Source organism: Sorex araneus, chromosome 6 (genome assembly GCF_027595985.1).
Source record: "Sorex araneus isolate mSorAra2 chromosome 6, mSorAra2.pri, whole genome shotgun sequence".
NCBI classification, from domain to species: Eukaryota; Metazoa; Chordata; class Mammalia; order Eulipotyphla; family Soricidae; genus Sorex; species Sorex araneus.
In genome coordinates, this window is record NC_073307.1 from 146,926,487 (window position 1) to 146,941,093 (window position 14,607).

The 14,607-nt window shown below is 45.9% G+C and overlaps 1 protein-coding gene across 10 annotated transcripts in view; it reads right to left on the reverse strand.

Annotated features, from left to right (window-relative positions):
• PHF21A (PHD finger protein 21A) overlaps window positions 1–14,607 on the reverse strand; it is a 226,585-nt gene that overhangs the window by 20,496 nt on the left and 191,482 nt on the right. For all 10 annotated transcript variants that reach the window (XM_055141074.1, XM_055141073.1, XM_055141079.1 and 7 more), the window contains 3 exons: window positions 3,939–4,037; window positions 1,219–1,270; window positions 233–312 (listed from right to left, as the gene is read on the reverse strand). In XM_055141074.1, the coding sequence (XP_054997049.1) occupies window positions 233–312; window positions 1,219–1,270; window positions 3,939–4,037 (231 nt within the window). The remainder of the gene's footprint in view (window positions 1–232; window positions 313–1,218; window positions 1,271–3,938; window positions 4,038–14,607) is intronic.

Consider the following 14,607-nt stretch of genomic DNA (forward strand, 5'->3'; position numbering starts at 1 on the left):
AGCCCCCCCAGTGAGAATTTTAAGGTATGTCTGTATCCACTGAAACTTGGGGAAAATTAAGGAGCATGCGGCAAATACTAACAATGAAACAATGTGGCCAGTCAGAGGAAAATGCTCCATGTGGCTGACCAAGCACAGTCAAGGGGCTACTCTTAAGCCTGCTTTCTGCGGAGAGATGCAGAATGGGTCACTGAAAAGAGTGAGGGGAGGGCCAAGAGCTGGCCAGGAATACCTCTGGCTCAAAGACTGCTCCACTGTATACAGGATTTGCTGTTGTTCTTCTTTTTCGCTCTTGCCTCTTGCTTTGGATTTCTTGGGAAGGCAAAGATGTGGATTAGGAGGCGGGCAGAGAGACCCTGAAACATGTAACTGCACTAGTTTCTCTAGGGGTTTCCCATGGCAGATCAGAGAGGGGAGGGCCTCTGTCTCGCTGGGCTCAGCAGAGCCAGCGAGCACCCTGCCGGAAACTACTGGCAGTTCTCTCCCGGGACCGCTCAGAAAGCACAGGGCCCGCAGCGGGGCTCAGAGGGCAGGACGGGAGATGCTTGGGAACCGGTGGCCTGGATTTGGTGTTCTCTCTCTCTCTCTCTTTTTTTTCTGGATCACACCAGTGATGCTCAGGTATGTATCCTGGCTCTGCACTCAGGAATCACTCCTGGCCATGCTTGGGGGCTTCGTGCAAGGCAAATGCCCCACCCGCTGTGCTATCACTCCAGCCCCTGGATTTGGTTCTCAATGGCTGTAATTCAGGTGTGGATAAACTTTACCCACACACCTCGGTTAAGGAGCACTGTTCATTCTCGAATGAAAATAACCAGGACTGGTCTAGCTTTGTAGCTGCTGTTAAGACTCTGATCACTTAGAACAAGTCACAAATCTGAAGCCTTATCAGAGGGTCACCTGCTACTGTGTGCAGCCCCCGGCCCCTCCCCGCCTCCCCAACAGAATTCTTCCTGAGTGAACAGAAGTCACCTTCAGCCCCATAACTGGGTGGTTTTCCCAGGAGAGCAGTGTGGATAATAACGAGCGGAAGGGGAGGGGCTGAGCGCTACACCAGCGGGAAGGCAGCGATTCTCCTACAGGAAATAAAGTTCACACTGGCTGGCTGACACTCTGTGCGTGCTCCAACTTCTATTCCAGCCTGACAATGAAACACTATTCTCAAGAGCAAATCGCGGGAGGAGAAGCAAGGGAGTCCCGTGAAAAATCTTCTCTTACCTTCCAGATGGTCATGTGTTACCAACCCTAGAGACACCATGAAGGCAAGTTTCTGTGCCAGAGAAACAAAAGAATGCATTTCAGTGAGCGTTCTCCCAAAGCTAACCGCACGTTCGCGTCAGGTGCCTGGGGGAAAGCCGACGTGAAGGGGCTGTAGATGGCGGAACGTTGCAGGGCTTGGGCGAACCATCCAGCAACTGTGGGGAGGCGTCCCAGTCTGACAGGGGCCAAGCGACACATCTATGCTAAATCTATGACAGATTTGGTCACAGATTTCCTCAATGACAGAAATCAGCAGCTTGAGTCCTGTCCCCACTCACCAACTCCCCCCCCCCCCCAAAAAAAAAAGTTCTCTTAGAGCATATTTGAAACACATCAGAAGGCTACTAAGAGACCCTATGTAGCAAGTTCCAAATTCTAAGTACTTCCCTTCTCTTGCCATAGCTTCCCTCGTCCATACAGCTCAGGGATTCTCACATTTTATCCCCCCTGAATGGACAATGCTAGTCCATAGCTAAGTGAGTTCTCGAAGTAACAGCTAGGGGCTCCGCTTGATGCTATAAAATTTCAGTTAAATATGGACCCGTAGATGGACTCTGCTGGTAAGACCACTTTTAAGGCTCCACCAAGAGCTTGCACGGCAATACTGCATCCCTAGGCTGCACCGTGAGAGGCTGCAAGTTGGAGGCATCAACAAGTTGATTTCTACTTTGCTCTCGGGCTGTATCACCTGGTCTGGGAAGCACAACTTCATCTGCTGCTGTGCCAGTGCTCGGAGGAGCTCAATGTACCACATAACGTGGCATCAATTTCCTGCCTCAATGAAGAAAGACCACCACCAACTGTCAGGAGACAATAGGCCTGTGGAATTACTGATGCCAGAGCTTTAAAATTGCTGACATCTGATCTCAACATTAAGTGTGATATTTCGGCCTGAAGAGGCAGGCTCAGGATATTTGAGATTCCAAGTGTTTTAGGAAGATAGTCTTTGAGTAAGCCACTTGGGAACACAGAAATGTATTTTACTGGGTATCCTTAGTCCTGAAGAAATATTTTTGTATTTTTTCTTATTTCAAAACATCTTTCTGACAGCTAGAGCACAGTGGTGAGGAAAAGCAACCTGCCTGCCTATTTTTCACACTGCATGCTGAAATGGGAGGTGTTTTGTGGGTACTAGCTAACCGCATTCCTGATTTCCATGATTTCTTCCAAACCTATTAATATTATTATTATTATTTTCTTTTGTTTGTTTCTGGGACACACCCAGCGATGTTCAGGGGCTACTCCTGGCTCTGTGCTCAGGGTTCATCCTGGTGGTGCTCAGGGCAGAGGTCAAACCCAGGCCTCCTGCAAGCCAAGCATGCTCTCAGCCTGCTGAGCCATCTCTCTGCATCTATTCCTTCCACATTTTCTCACGCTGGCTGTCTGTGAACTGAACTCTCTTAGGAAAGCAGGGGAGACATTCAGAGGCACCCTCCTTGAATGAAGCAACAGCACTCTTTTGGCTACTTACATCCAACTCGACCTTACCAGTCTCGATCAAGTTCACACAAGAATTATTAAGTCAAAACAAACAACAATAAAAGCATCATCAGATACTGTTATCAACCAAGCATAAGTTGTCAGAGACTTTCGTCTCCTCTAAGTATCATGTGTATTATAAAGAACTAGCTGCTTCTCTTTAGAGCAGAGGTTCTGTCCAGCTAGAAGGTGCAGTATCCATGACTACACATGGAGATGCCAGCTTGCCCACATGGACAGAAAGTGGCCCCTGGCAGCTCTGGTGGAGGACGTTTTGCTAGCTTTCTCTGTTTTCCCTCCTCCGAGCACAAGACATGGGCTTCGTCTGACAAGTTTCTTGGCTATCTGCAAGACTAGTAATTCTTTCGGGTTAAGTTTTGATCCCTTCCTTAAAGATAAATTAAACATTAATTCATTTCATATCAGAAAGAACTGTAATTTGTACTTGTTTAAGAGAAAACTGAACTGGCTTAACAAATCAATGCATTAAAAAAAATATTGCATGAAGCTTTGATGGCTTCATGCCACTATTTGACATGGTTTCATTACAAAGAATGCACTGAGGATAGATGGAAACGGATTACTGGTCTAATAAAATCCGACTATCAGATATTCATAATCATATTACCTGTCCACATTTTTCTTTTATAGCTGCTTGTGCAAAAGCATCAAACTGAAAAATTCTCAAGTCTAAGGACATAAAAATGCAGTCTCTATTCGCACCAGTCTTGTTCGGTCTCTGTGTTTATAATTCTACTGAACTTGGAGTACAGCTGTTACTGCTTTCATCCCTACTTTTTATTCTTCAATGAATTAATTACTTTTTGAGCTCATGATTCATTTGGGATCTAGAGATCTAATGCAATAAGATGGTAATAACAAAAATGCATCGCAATGACTGTAATCAATAATCCCAACTAGACATGAGCTGAGTGAACTCCCCATCTTAAGAGTATTGGCGGAGACCAAGAAAAAACATCAGGACCCATAGGAAGTCAATGGGACACGTGGGAAAGTGACCGTTCACTTTACACATCAAATTTGTACCAAGAATACGGGATGGCTGTGTGACAGCTCAGAGGTGCTCCAGGCCAGGCTCTTATTATGCCCCAGATCCACCCGACTTGGCGATGATACTGAATATCGAGAGAGCATGAGAAAAGGCAAACCTGGAGACTGGGGGGCACTGCCCCGCTTACCTGAGGGTTCTCCTCCCGTTTTGGTTTGGGCGCAGCAGGCGGAGTGATGGTGCGGCTCTCTGTTTGCTTCTCATCTGTTTCTGTGTGGGATTTAATTGTCTAGGAGCGGAAAATTAAAGAAAATCCAGAATTAATTTTTCACGGTAGGGATGAAAACAAACAGTAGTTTAACTGTAGCTAACAAGAAAGAGAAGGGGGAAAAAAAGCACACACTCAAATTAGAGACATTAATAAAGAAGCTAATATTACGGATCTCATTGTGGCGGAGGACAAAGTAAAATGAAAAACCCTAGTTGAAATGACTAAGTTGCATAACTAGAATAGATATGAATCTATAAACATAACAGTCTCGATTATTAAAAAAAAAAAAGAGAAATGTCCGTGGTTTAATTCCTATGTACAAAAATAAGGTAGAGGCAGCTCTCTCTGATTTCAGTGTATCTAAGGTTTGCAAAAGGGCAATTTCCTAGAAGCAAGCCAACTTTACTACTTATGTACAGGTCAAGCTCGAATGCTTCTGATCTCAATAGTGTTCAAAACACCTTATGCACACACACACATTTTTGTTTTTGCTACCCGGAGGTGCTCAATAAACATCTGGAGGTGCTTATTCCTGGTTCTGCGCTCAAGAAACATTCATATCAGGGCATGAAAGACCCTATGTGGTGTCAGGGATTGAGTCCTACCCACTGTACTGTTACTCTGACCCTGTACGCACACTTCTATTTCTGCACAATTCCAATTAGAATGTCGGAGAAGTTGCAGAAGAGCCCTCCTGAGGGTACGTAAATATTGCCTACTAGAACATCCACTGGAGGAACAATGCAGCGGCGAAGGAAAGGTAATCTTGCAAGAGGCTCAGGTCATATTATCTTATCCCCAATCTAATTGTCCAGACATATCCATTTAAAATAAGGGGAAAAAAACATTCCCAAACCCAAAACCATGGGTGATATTACCATAGGCAAACACTAATGGCAACTAGCAAATTGAAAGGCATGACTTATATTACTATTCTTTTCATGACCTGATATAAATTCAGTTTATGAGGACTTCTATAAATACTGAAACAATATTAGAACAGTGTGTAGAAAACTGTAAACACAAACATGATTTACTTTTTCCAAATTAAACGAATGGGGTGCTGGAGAGAAGGCTTGCATGCTGTAGGCCCAGGTTTGATCCCTGGCGGGGTAAGGTCTCCAAAGCACTGGGCATTGCTGGGTATGCCCCCCCCAAGCCAAACAAACAAATAAAATATGGAGACTAAGGGTCTTTCTATATGAAACAAGTCACTCATTAAGTTAGATACATTAATGATGAGTAGAAACAAAACATTTCCGTTCTATTAGCAGGACATCAAGAGTTCTTAAAAAATCATTTTGCTGTGAAATATTTTACTAGGTTAGTCTGAAAAAGGAATCACACTTGCTCCTGGTCTGCACTTAGGGATCACTCATGTTGGTGTTCAGGGGACCATCTGGGATGCTGAGGATCAAACCAGAACCCGCGTCAGCTGTGTGCCTTGCAGAAAGGAGAGACTGGGACAGAAGACGGATTGCACAGCAATAGGGCGTTCGCCTTGCACACAGCTGACCCGGGTACTACCTGCTGTACTATCTCTCCGTTCTCAGATCTTCAACTTTCTTTCCTGGCCCCTCCCCACATTATTCTTCTACATTCATGGTATCACTTTAGGAAAGTATAAGCCTACTAATTCTAGAGCAACCATTGTTCTTCACAGTCACAGTCACAGTCATCCCGTTCCTCACCTATTTGCTTGAGCGGGCACCAGTAACGTTTCCTTGTGAGACTTATTGTTACTGTTTTTGGCATATTGAATATACTACGGGTAGCTTGCCAGGCTCTGCCGTACGGGCGAGATACTCTTGGTAGCTTGCTGGGCTCTCCGAGAGGGGCAGAGGAATCAAACAGGGGTCAGCCGTGTGCAAGGCGAACGCCCTATTGCTGTGCAATCCGTCTTCTGTCCCAGTCTCTCCTTTCTGCTACAAGGTACTGGAGAGAAAGGGCTCAGACACTGGGCCCAGTTTCAGATACTCTGCACCCCCTAAGCCTAGCACAGCCTTGCAAAGGGCAGGTATATTGTACAGAGCTGCTCTGAGTTAGGGGAGAGGACAGACCAAGAACTGTTCATATTTCTCTTTCCACATAAAACATTTCAATAGTCATGCTGGGGGCTGGGCTGGGGCCCTTCCTACCAGGTACTTCTCTACCTGGTGTGGAGAGACTGACACTTCAGTGGTAGTGTTACACCTGGTGGTGTTCAGGAGGCTACATGGTCCTGTGGATCTACATCAGGGCCCTGAACACAATGGGCATGAACGTGACCACTTGAGTTCTATTCCCCACCCCTCATCTAAAAAAAAAAATCCTACAGGATGCAGCTTCTCCATAAAACCACCACCAAACACACCGACAGGGCCACAATGTGCAAGTCATACACAGCCACATCCTGAAGGTCCCATGTGACCAGAAAGGTATTTTTCCAAGCTCTCTGCATAGGGAAGGTCAAGAGACAGAGGGGTAAGGGAGGGAGAAGTCTGCTGGAGTCGCCTGCATTTCTGAGGCACAGTAGATGGTACAGAGTGGTCCTATCTCTGGGGAAGGACAAAGCAATTCCTTCTGACTAGGAATTTCTGAGGGTTTAAATTGTATCCTGCATGCAAGAAGAGTACAATCATCTTGGTGTAGGGACTGAAGTAACAGCAAAGCGGGTAGGGTGTTTGCCTTGCAGGTGGCTGAGCTGGGTTCGATTCCCGGTATCCCATACCCCTCGTGCACCACCAGGAGTAATTCCTGAGTGCAGAGCCAGGAGTAACCCCTGAGCATCACTGGGTGTGACACAAAAAGTAAAAAGAACAACCCCTTGAACAAAAAACAATCATCTTGGGGGGTAAAGGACATCAAAAATATTTTTAAAAATTGGGGGGCTTTTTCTCTTATTTAGGGAGATGACACACTATGAACAGCTCTGCGGTGTTCAATACCAGTGAGGAGAAGGTCTGTCTGCCAACCGTGTGCCCAAATCTAGAAGCGGGTGGCACAGGCCCAGCTGTACTTGGAGATGAGGCATCGTCCTTGGCCAGTGCGCCAGACTCAAAACTCGTGAGGGGCCATGAGCTACGACCTGACTCTCTAAGGGAGGAAAAGAACCCAAGACTGCTGTCTTAAGCTGTTACAAACACACACACACACACACACGCGCATGCACAGAAACACAAATACACACACATGTATGCACACATTCAAGTGGGTAAGATGACATCACAGAAATGACAGAGAAGGTGCGGGGGGGCCCTGAGAATCAGTCCGTCGAAGAAAGCCACCACCAAGCTGGCAAAACCAGAGAGCAACATTTTAAAACTCAGAATCCAATTTTAAAACCTTACAGCTACTAGGGGAACACTTACTAAATGAGGTCGTTAAACTTCAGTAAGAAAGGATGAAGCGCCTCTGCATAGAAACCCTCATTCCCTACCAAAGCTGAGGTGGGGGGCTGAGGTGGGGGGCTGGCAGTGTGCTGGGGCCAGGGGCAGGAGGGACCTCGCTCCCCAACCAGGCTGTGCCTTCTGACCTCTCTGGTGGGTCCTGGGCATCGGTGCAGGGGTGGAACCTCTGCTCTCCTCAACCTTAATCAGGAGTGGCTTTCCAAGTGGTGTCTAATGAAAGCGTGTGTACTGGTCAGGGGAGAGTGGCTGGAGTAAACAGATTTCAAGGTCTGGAAGGAGGAATCTGAGGAGGGGAATTCTTGAGTGAAAAGGGGGCCCGGCAGGGTCCTCAGGTACATGCTGGCACATTCCTGAAGGGATGGGGTGTGTGCAAGCTTGCATCCATGGCTGGTCTTTGGGCTCTGTCTGGGAAAAGGCCGAATTATATGGAGCCTAGTCTAGTGTTCAAAGAATGCCCCTCTTCAGAGCCAATCTGAAAGTCTTCCTTTTTTTAAAAAAAAAAAAAAATTAGAAATAATTAAAAAAAATTACTGCTTCTTATTTTTCTCTTTCAGGCTCCAGTGGTTTAAGGTCCTCTCAGGTCACTTGATCAGAGATGTACTGGTGGTCACACAGGACAAGAAATACAGTCGAGAACTGGAGAGACAGCAGTGCTTAAGGCACATGCCTTGTTTATGGTTCACCCTGGTTCAGACCATGACACCGCATGACCCCCACATCTCAGCATTACTGGAAGTTTTGGAGGCCCCTGAGCACTGATGTGGTGCCTCAGATTATCTGGAAGCACCACATTCTTGGGCCCTGGTATTGAACTGCTGGCCTAGTTGGCCCAGAAACTTTGAGGGTCCCTGAAGTGCTAACTGGAACCCCCTCCTTGCTCCACCCAAAGAGATATAATCCCAGGGTTAGAACGATAGGACAATGGGAAGGACATTTTCCTTGCCTGCGGCTGACCCGGGTTCCATCCCTAGCAGCCCAAATGTTCCCCCGAACCCTGCCAAGAGTGATCCCTGAGTGCAGAGCCAGGAGTAAGCCCTGAGCAGTGCTGGGTGTGGCCCCCAAACAAAAATACAAACAAACAAAAAGAAATACAGTTCCTGTGAAAATAAGGAAAGAAGGCAGGGAGACAGTTCAGAGGGCAGGAACATATATTCTGCATCCAGAGTACTCAGGTTTGATCCCGACTATTAGCCCTACCACCCATAGCACTGTTGGGTGCGGCCCTGGTGGTCCCCAACACCATGAGATCAGACAGTAGCAAATCTCTGGGAGCACCAAGTATAGCAGGGAAGTGGTGCTCAGGCTCTCTAAGCAGTGCTTGGGAGGCCCCCCTTCAAAATAGTTTGGAAAAAATATACCCACTCAATAGACAAGTGTAGTCCTTGACAGTCAACAATAAACCCCAAGGAAGGTAGAGAACCGAATTTTCACAAACTGATCAAAGATACAAGAAAGCATATTTCACTCATAGGAAAAAGTGACAGAAAATGGCTTTAAAGGCCAGACACTGGACTCGTCAAAAGAGAAGATGGGCCAGAGAGATAGTTCAGTGGCCAAGGCATTTGCCTTGCACACACAGAACGGGGTTTGATCTCTAGCATCCCGTATGAGCACCCCAGGTGTAATTCCTGAGTACACAGCCAGGAGTATACAGCCAGGAGTAACCCCTGAGCATTGCCAGGTATGGCCGTGTCCCTCTCCCAATAAATAAATAAAAGAGAACTTTATTTATTAGATAATATCTTTAAAAAGAAAGACTTGGAGCTGGAGAGATAGTATAGTGGTAGGGCACTTGCCTTGCAGGAGGCTGACCTGGGTTTGAACCCTGGCACTGCAATTGGCCCCCTGAGTACTTCCAGGACTGATCCCTGAGTGCAGAGCCAGGAGCACACCCTGAGCACCACCAGGTGTGGCCCCAAAACAAAACCAAAAAATGGCAGTGTCTTAAAAACAGAGCAAGAACTAAAGGAGAGCTGGGGCATGGGGTGTGCACGTCTCGCAATTGACCTTTTGTTCAATTCCTGGCATCGAGTTCAACCTTAAAACTGAAGGAAACCACGGACCGAAAACTTAAGAAACCAGGAGAACAATGTCTTGCCAGCTACACCATTATATTAGGGAGAATTCGAAGAAAGAACCAAATAGAAACTCAGAAGCTGAAGAGCACAACAGCCGAAATGAAATGTTGATGGGATGGGTTTAGGCAAAGTGCAATGAGAAAAAAATGAAGAGAGTGTCTAAGGGAGCTGTGGGGCATGAGCAAGCACGCCAGCGTATGCATCACGGACTCCCAGAGGACCAGCGAGAGGAGACTCAGCAGAAATGATCGCTGAAATTTCCCGAATTTTATGAAAGACATAAATCTCCACATCAAAGCCGCTCAGCAACCTCGTAGTAGGGTAACTTAAGATTCACATGATAATTACCCCATTGAACCCGAAGAGAGAACAGAATGTTGAAAGCCGCAAGAGAGTCGCGATGCATCACACAGATGCTCAACACGAGCGCCGGATCATTTGGTGGGGGAAGAAACAGTCCCTTCAACAAACAGAGCTGGGGAGCTGGAAATGAAGCTGAACCTCTGTCTCACACTGTCTATAAAAATGATGTCAAAATGCTCTAAATGCAGGGGCTAAAGCCATGCAACTCTCAGAAGAAAAATGAAGAGGAAATCTTCCTGACCTTAACTATGAGGATGCGTTGTCAGGAATTAGTCTTGAAAGTATAATACAAAAAACAGACAAACCAAACTACATTAAAATTAAGGGCCTCAGAGCTAGCACAGAAGTGAAGGCACATGCGTTGTATGCAGCTGACCCCGTTTCCACCTCTTGAGCCCTATGAACCCCCAGGCACTGAGTTGGGAACAGCCCACAAGCACCACTGATTGTGGTCCAATTCTTCCCTCCAAACACTAAAAGCGTCTGTGCATCAAACGACATTAAGAAAGTGAAAACCTACAGAGGGGAAATATTTTGCAAACTCATATATCTGATAAGAGTCTAGTATCCAGATTATAATAAACTTATACTCAACAACAAAGACAATTCAATTTAAAAATTGGCAAGGAATCGGAATAGCTCTTTCTTCAAAGATAACGTACAAATGGCTTTCAAGCACATGAAAATACTCTCCACAATCTGAATCATGGGTACATCAAAATCACAATGCAGTGTGACTTCATATCTTTTAGGATGGTGACGGTTTCAGGATGGGAGGGGTTCCCTAGTGGTGCTGGGGGCCATCAGGGCTACCCAGTGGTACTAGAGGCCAGACAGCACAGGGGATTGAGCCCGGGGCCCTGTTCATGCCAGGCTTATGCTCCAGCCCTTTATCCTTTTGGGGTGGAGGGCCTGGGCTCAGGGCTTACTCCAGGTAGTGGCTAGGGACCATATGTGTACTGGGGATTGAACCAGGGCCAGTCCTGTGCAAGGCCAGTACTTCAACCGTTCTACTGAATCTATGGCTCCTATCATTCTTTTTTGTTTTTGGGTCACACCTGGTTGTGCTCAGGGCTTACTCCTGGCTCTGAGCTTAGGGATCATGCCTGGTAGTGCGTGGCAGATCGTACGGGGTGTTAGATATCGAACCTGAATCAGCCACATGCAAGACAAGTGCCCTACCCGCTGTACTATCTTTTCTGACCTCTGGCTCCCGCTATTCTTTAAAAAGTAAGAGATGTGTTGGCAAGGTCATGGGACACATGGAATGGTCTAACATTGCTGGTAAGAATGTAAGATCAGGGGCTGGAGCAATAGCACAGCGGGTAAGGCATTTGCCTTGTACTCGGCCGACCCAGGTTTGATTCCCAGTGTTCCATATGGTCCCCTGAGCACCGCTAGGGGCTAGGGGTAATTCCTGACTGCAGAGCCAGGAGTAACCCCTGTGCATCGCTGGGTGTGACCACCCCCCCCCAAAAAAAAAACCACCAAAAACAGAATGTAAGATAAGCTGCTATGGAAACCATCTTAGCAGGGCATTAAACAGTTAACCTTGGGCCAGAGATGCGACTCAATGATAAAGTGCATGACAAAGTGCATTCATGAGGCTTGGGTTTGATCCCCAAACACACAGGGAGGGGAAAATGTTAAAATTACAAGTATGATCCTGCAATTCCACTGAAAGAGCATATGGGTATATGCCCCACCCCCGCCCAACAAACAAAAAGTACTCAAATGAATACTCGTATTTGCTATTCACAGCAGCACTAGGAATAGTGTAGCCAAAGGTGAAAATAAGCCAAATGTTCATCAATGGATGCAGTAAACAAATTGTGTGAAACTGCAGGAAACAACTAAATGGATTATTCCTCAATCATTGAAAAGGAGTGAAGTCATGATAAGTTACTGTGTGGGTGAATACTGACTTTTTTTGGTTTGTTTTAGGGCCTCAGGTAACAGTGCTTGGTAGTTACTTCCTGGCTCTCCTCAGGGTTACTCCCAATGGTACAGAGGGACCAGTGCTGGGGATCAAATCCAGTCCTCCTGCATACAAAGCATGCACCCAATTCTTTGAGGTATCTCTCTGGTCCACTGGATGAATTGAGAAAATATTATTCTTTCAGAAACCAGACATAAAAGATAACATATTATACAAATTACCCAGGACTGGAGAATCTATAGAGATAAAAAAAAAAAAGGAGATTGGTGATTAACAGAGGCAGAGATGAACAAAAGGGGAAAAACTACCTAGTGGGTACTGATTGTATTCTGGGGTAATGAAATGTTTTGAAACTAGATAGAGGTGGTAGTTATACAAACTGTGAACATACTGAAAACCAATTCATTGTCCAATGGCTAAAGAATGGCCTGGTCAATTTTATGTGAAGGGAATTTCACTTAAATTTTTATAAAACATTAGATTTGGGAACAAAACAAAATGAACTATAAGCTAACCGCTGGCCGTGCTCAGGGGACCATATGGGATGCTGGGAATCGAACCCGGGTTGCCCAAGTGCAAGGCAAATGCCCTACCCGCTGTGCTATAGCTCCAGTCCCTAAGTGTTAGGTTTTAATCAGAGATAACAAACTATTACCCAGAGACAAAACTGCCCTGCACATATTGTGTATTTTCCTACAGGTGTTTAAACAGTTACCAGTATTATTTTTCAAAAAAGGGCAATGTCCATATTGATAAAAATTATGAGATCTCAGCCAGGGAAAACAGGGGCTAGCAGGATGGTCAATGGTTGGAATGGAGCGGCGGGTAGGTAAGATAGAGAAGTGAACAGTATGACAATAACAGCTGGAAATGATCACGTTGGACAAGAACCGAGTGTTAAAAGTAGATATTCCTGGGGGGCTGGAGCGACAGCACAGTGGGTAGGGCATTTGCTTTGCACGCAGCCGACCCAGGTTTGATTCCCAGCATCCCATAAGGTCCCCTGAGCACGGCCAGGGGTAATTCCTGAGTGCAGAGCCAGGAGTAATCTCTGCGCATCACTAAGTGTGACCTAAAAAAGCAAAAAGCAAGCAAACAAAAAGTAGTTATTCCTGATAACCTTTCAGTATCTGTATTGCAAACCACAATGCCCAGAAAGTAGGGGGAAATGGAGGGAGGGAGGGAGGGAGGGAGGGAGGGAGGGAGAGAGAGAGAGAGAGAGAGAGAGAGAGAGAGAGAGAGAGAGAGAGAGAGAGAGAGAGAGAGAGAGAGAGAGAGGAAATGCACACTGGTGTAGGGATGGGTATTCGGACACTGTATGACTGAAATGTAATCATGAACAGCTTTGTAAGGGTTTATCTCACAGTGATTCAATAAAGTAAAATTAAAAAAAATTGTTAGACCTAGCGACCTTCTTGAGACCAAGTCTATCTCTTGCTGTTTACCCAGTCCCCTTCACTTTCTGCTATCTTCTTGACACCAACGCCAAACTGTCAACTTTATCAAGCTTGACTGGTTGCTTTAGAGAGGAATAAAAGGAAGAAATACACTATGGTATCTCTTGAGTTGTGTACCCACCCAAAGTAGGAAACAAAAGTCTACTTGCAGACTCTCAGACTGCTTTATCAACATTTATATTTCCTGCTCTGCACATAGGCAATTGGACTTTTCAAATTCTGTTCTTTTTTTTTGCACTATAAAGACAAAAAGCAGATTCTGAACAAGAATAAGACTAAATAAGGGGCCGGAGAGAATCCAAAAGATTGAAGGTTTGGGGGGCTGGAGCCATAGCATGGCGGGTAGGGCGTTTGCCTTGCACGCGGCCAACCCAGGTTCGATTCCCAGCATCCCATATGGTCCCCTGAGCACCGCCAGGGGTAATTCCTGAGTGCAGAGCCAGGAGTAACCCCTGAGCTTTTTCGTGTGACCCAAAAAGGAAAAAAAAAAGACTGAAGGCTTATTTTATAGATAGGCTCAAGTTTGGTCCCTGGCACTACATGACTTCCTGAGCAGAGCTGGGACCAGACCCTGAGCACTGCTAGGTGTGGCCCCCAAAACCAAAAAAGGAAACAACAACAACAAAACAACAAAATTGACTCTTCATATCCTGAATTCCATGTGACCTTCTGAGACTGAGCTCTGTAAATAATCCAAGTTAGGCATTTCTAAGTTCAAAGAAAATTTTCAAAGAAGATCAATGAAAGTTAAATACATCTCAAATGAAGGAAAAGCAAACTCCAGTGTTTTATCAGTGGGTCTGTAGCTCTGGCATCAGCACTAAAAAGGCAGGCAAGAAGCTGCTTAAGTATACTAGAAGGCTGACTAGGATTTGGGGCTAACACATGGGACAGTACTCTCAACTTGGAAGTAACTCCTTTTTCTTCAAAGAAGGTATCATGACAGGGGCTGGAATGATAGCACAGCGGGTAGGGCGTTTGCCTTGCACGCGGCCGACCTGGGTTCGATCCCCGGCATCCCATATGGTCCCCCAAGCACTGCCAGGAGTAATTCCTGAGTGCAAAGCCAGGAGTAACGCCTGAGCATTGCTGGGTGTGACCCAAAAAGCAAAAAAACAAAAACAAACAAACAAAGAAGGTATCATGACAGTTTCAATATAAAATAAACACAGTGGGTAGGGCGTTTGCCTTGCATGCAGCTGACCTGGGTTCAATTCCTCTGACCCTCTCGGAGAGCCTGGTAAGCTCCCTAGAGCATTCCACCTCATGGCAGAGCCTGGCAAGCTACGATATGCCAAATTCGATTCGATATGCCAAACACAGTAACAACAAGTCTCACAATGGGGACATTACTGGTGCCCG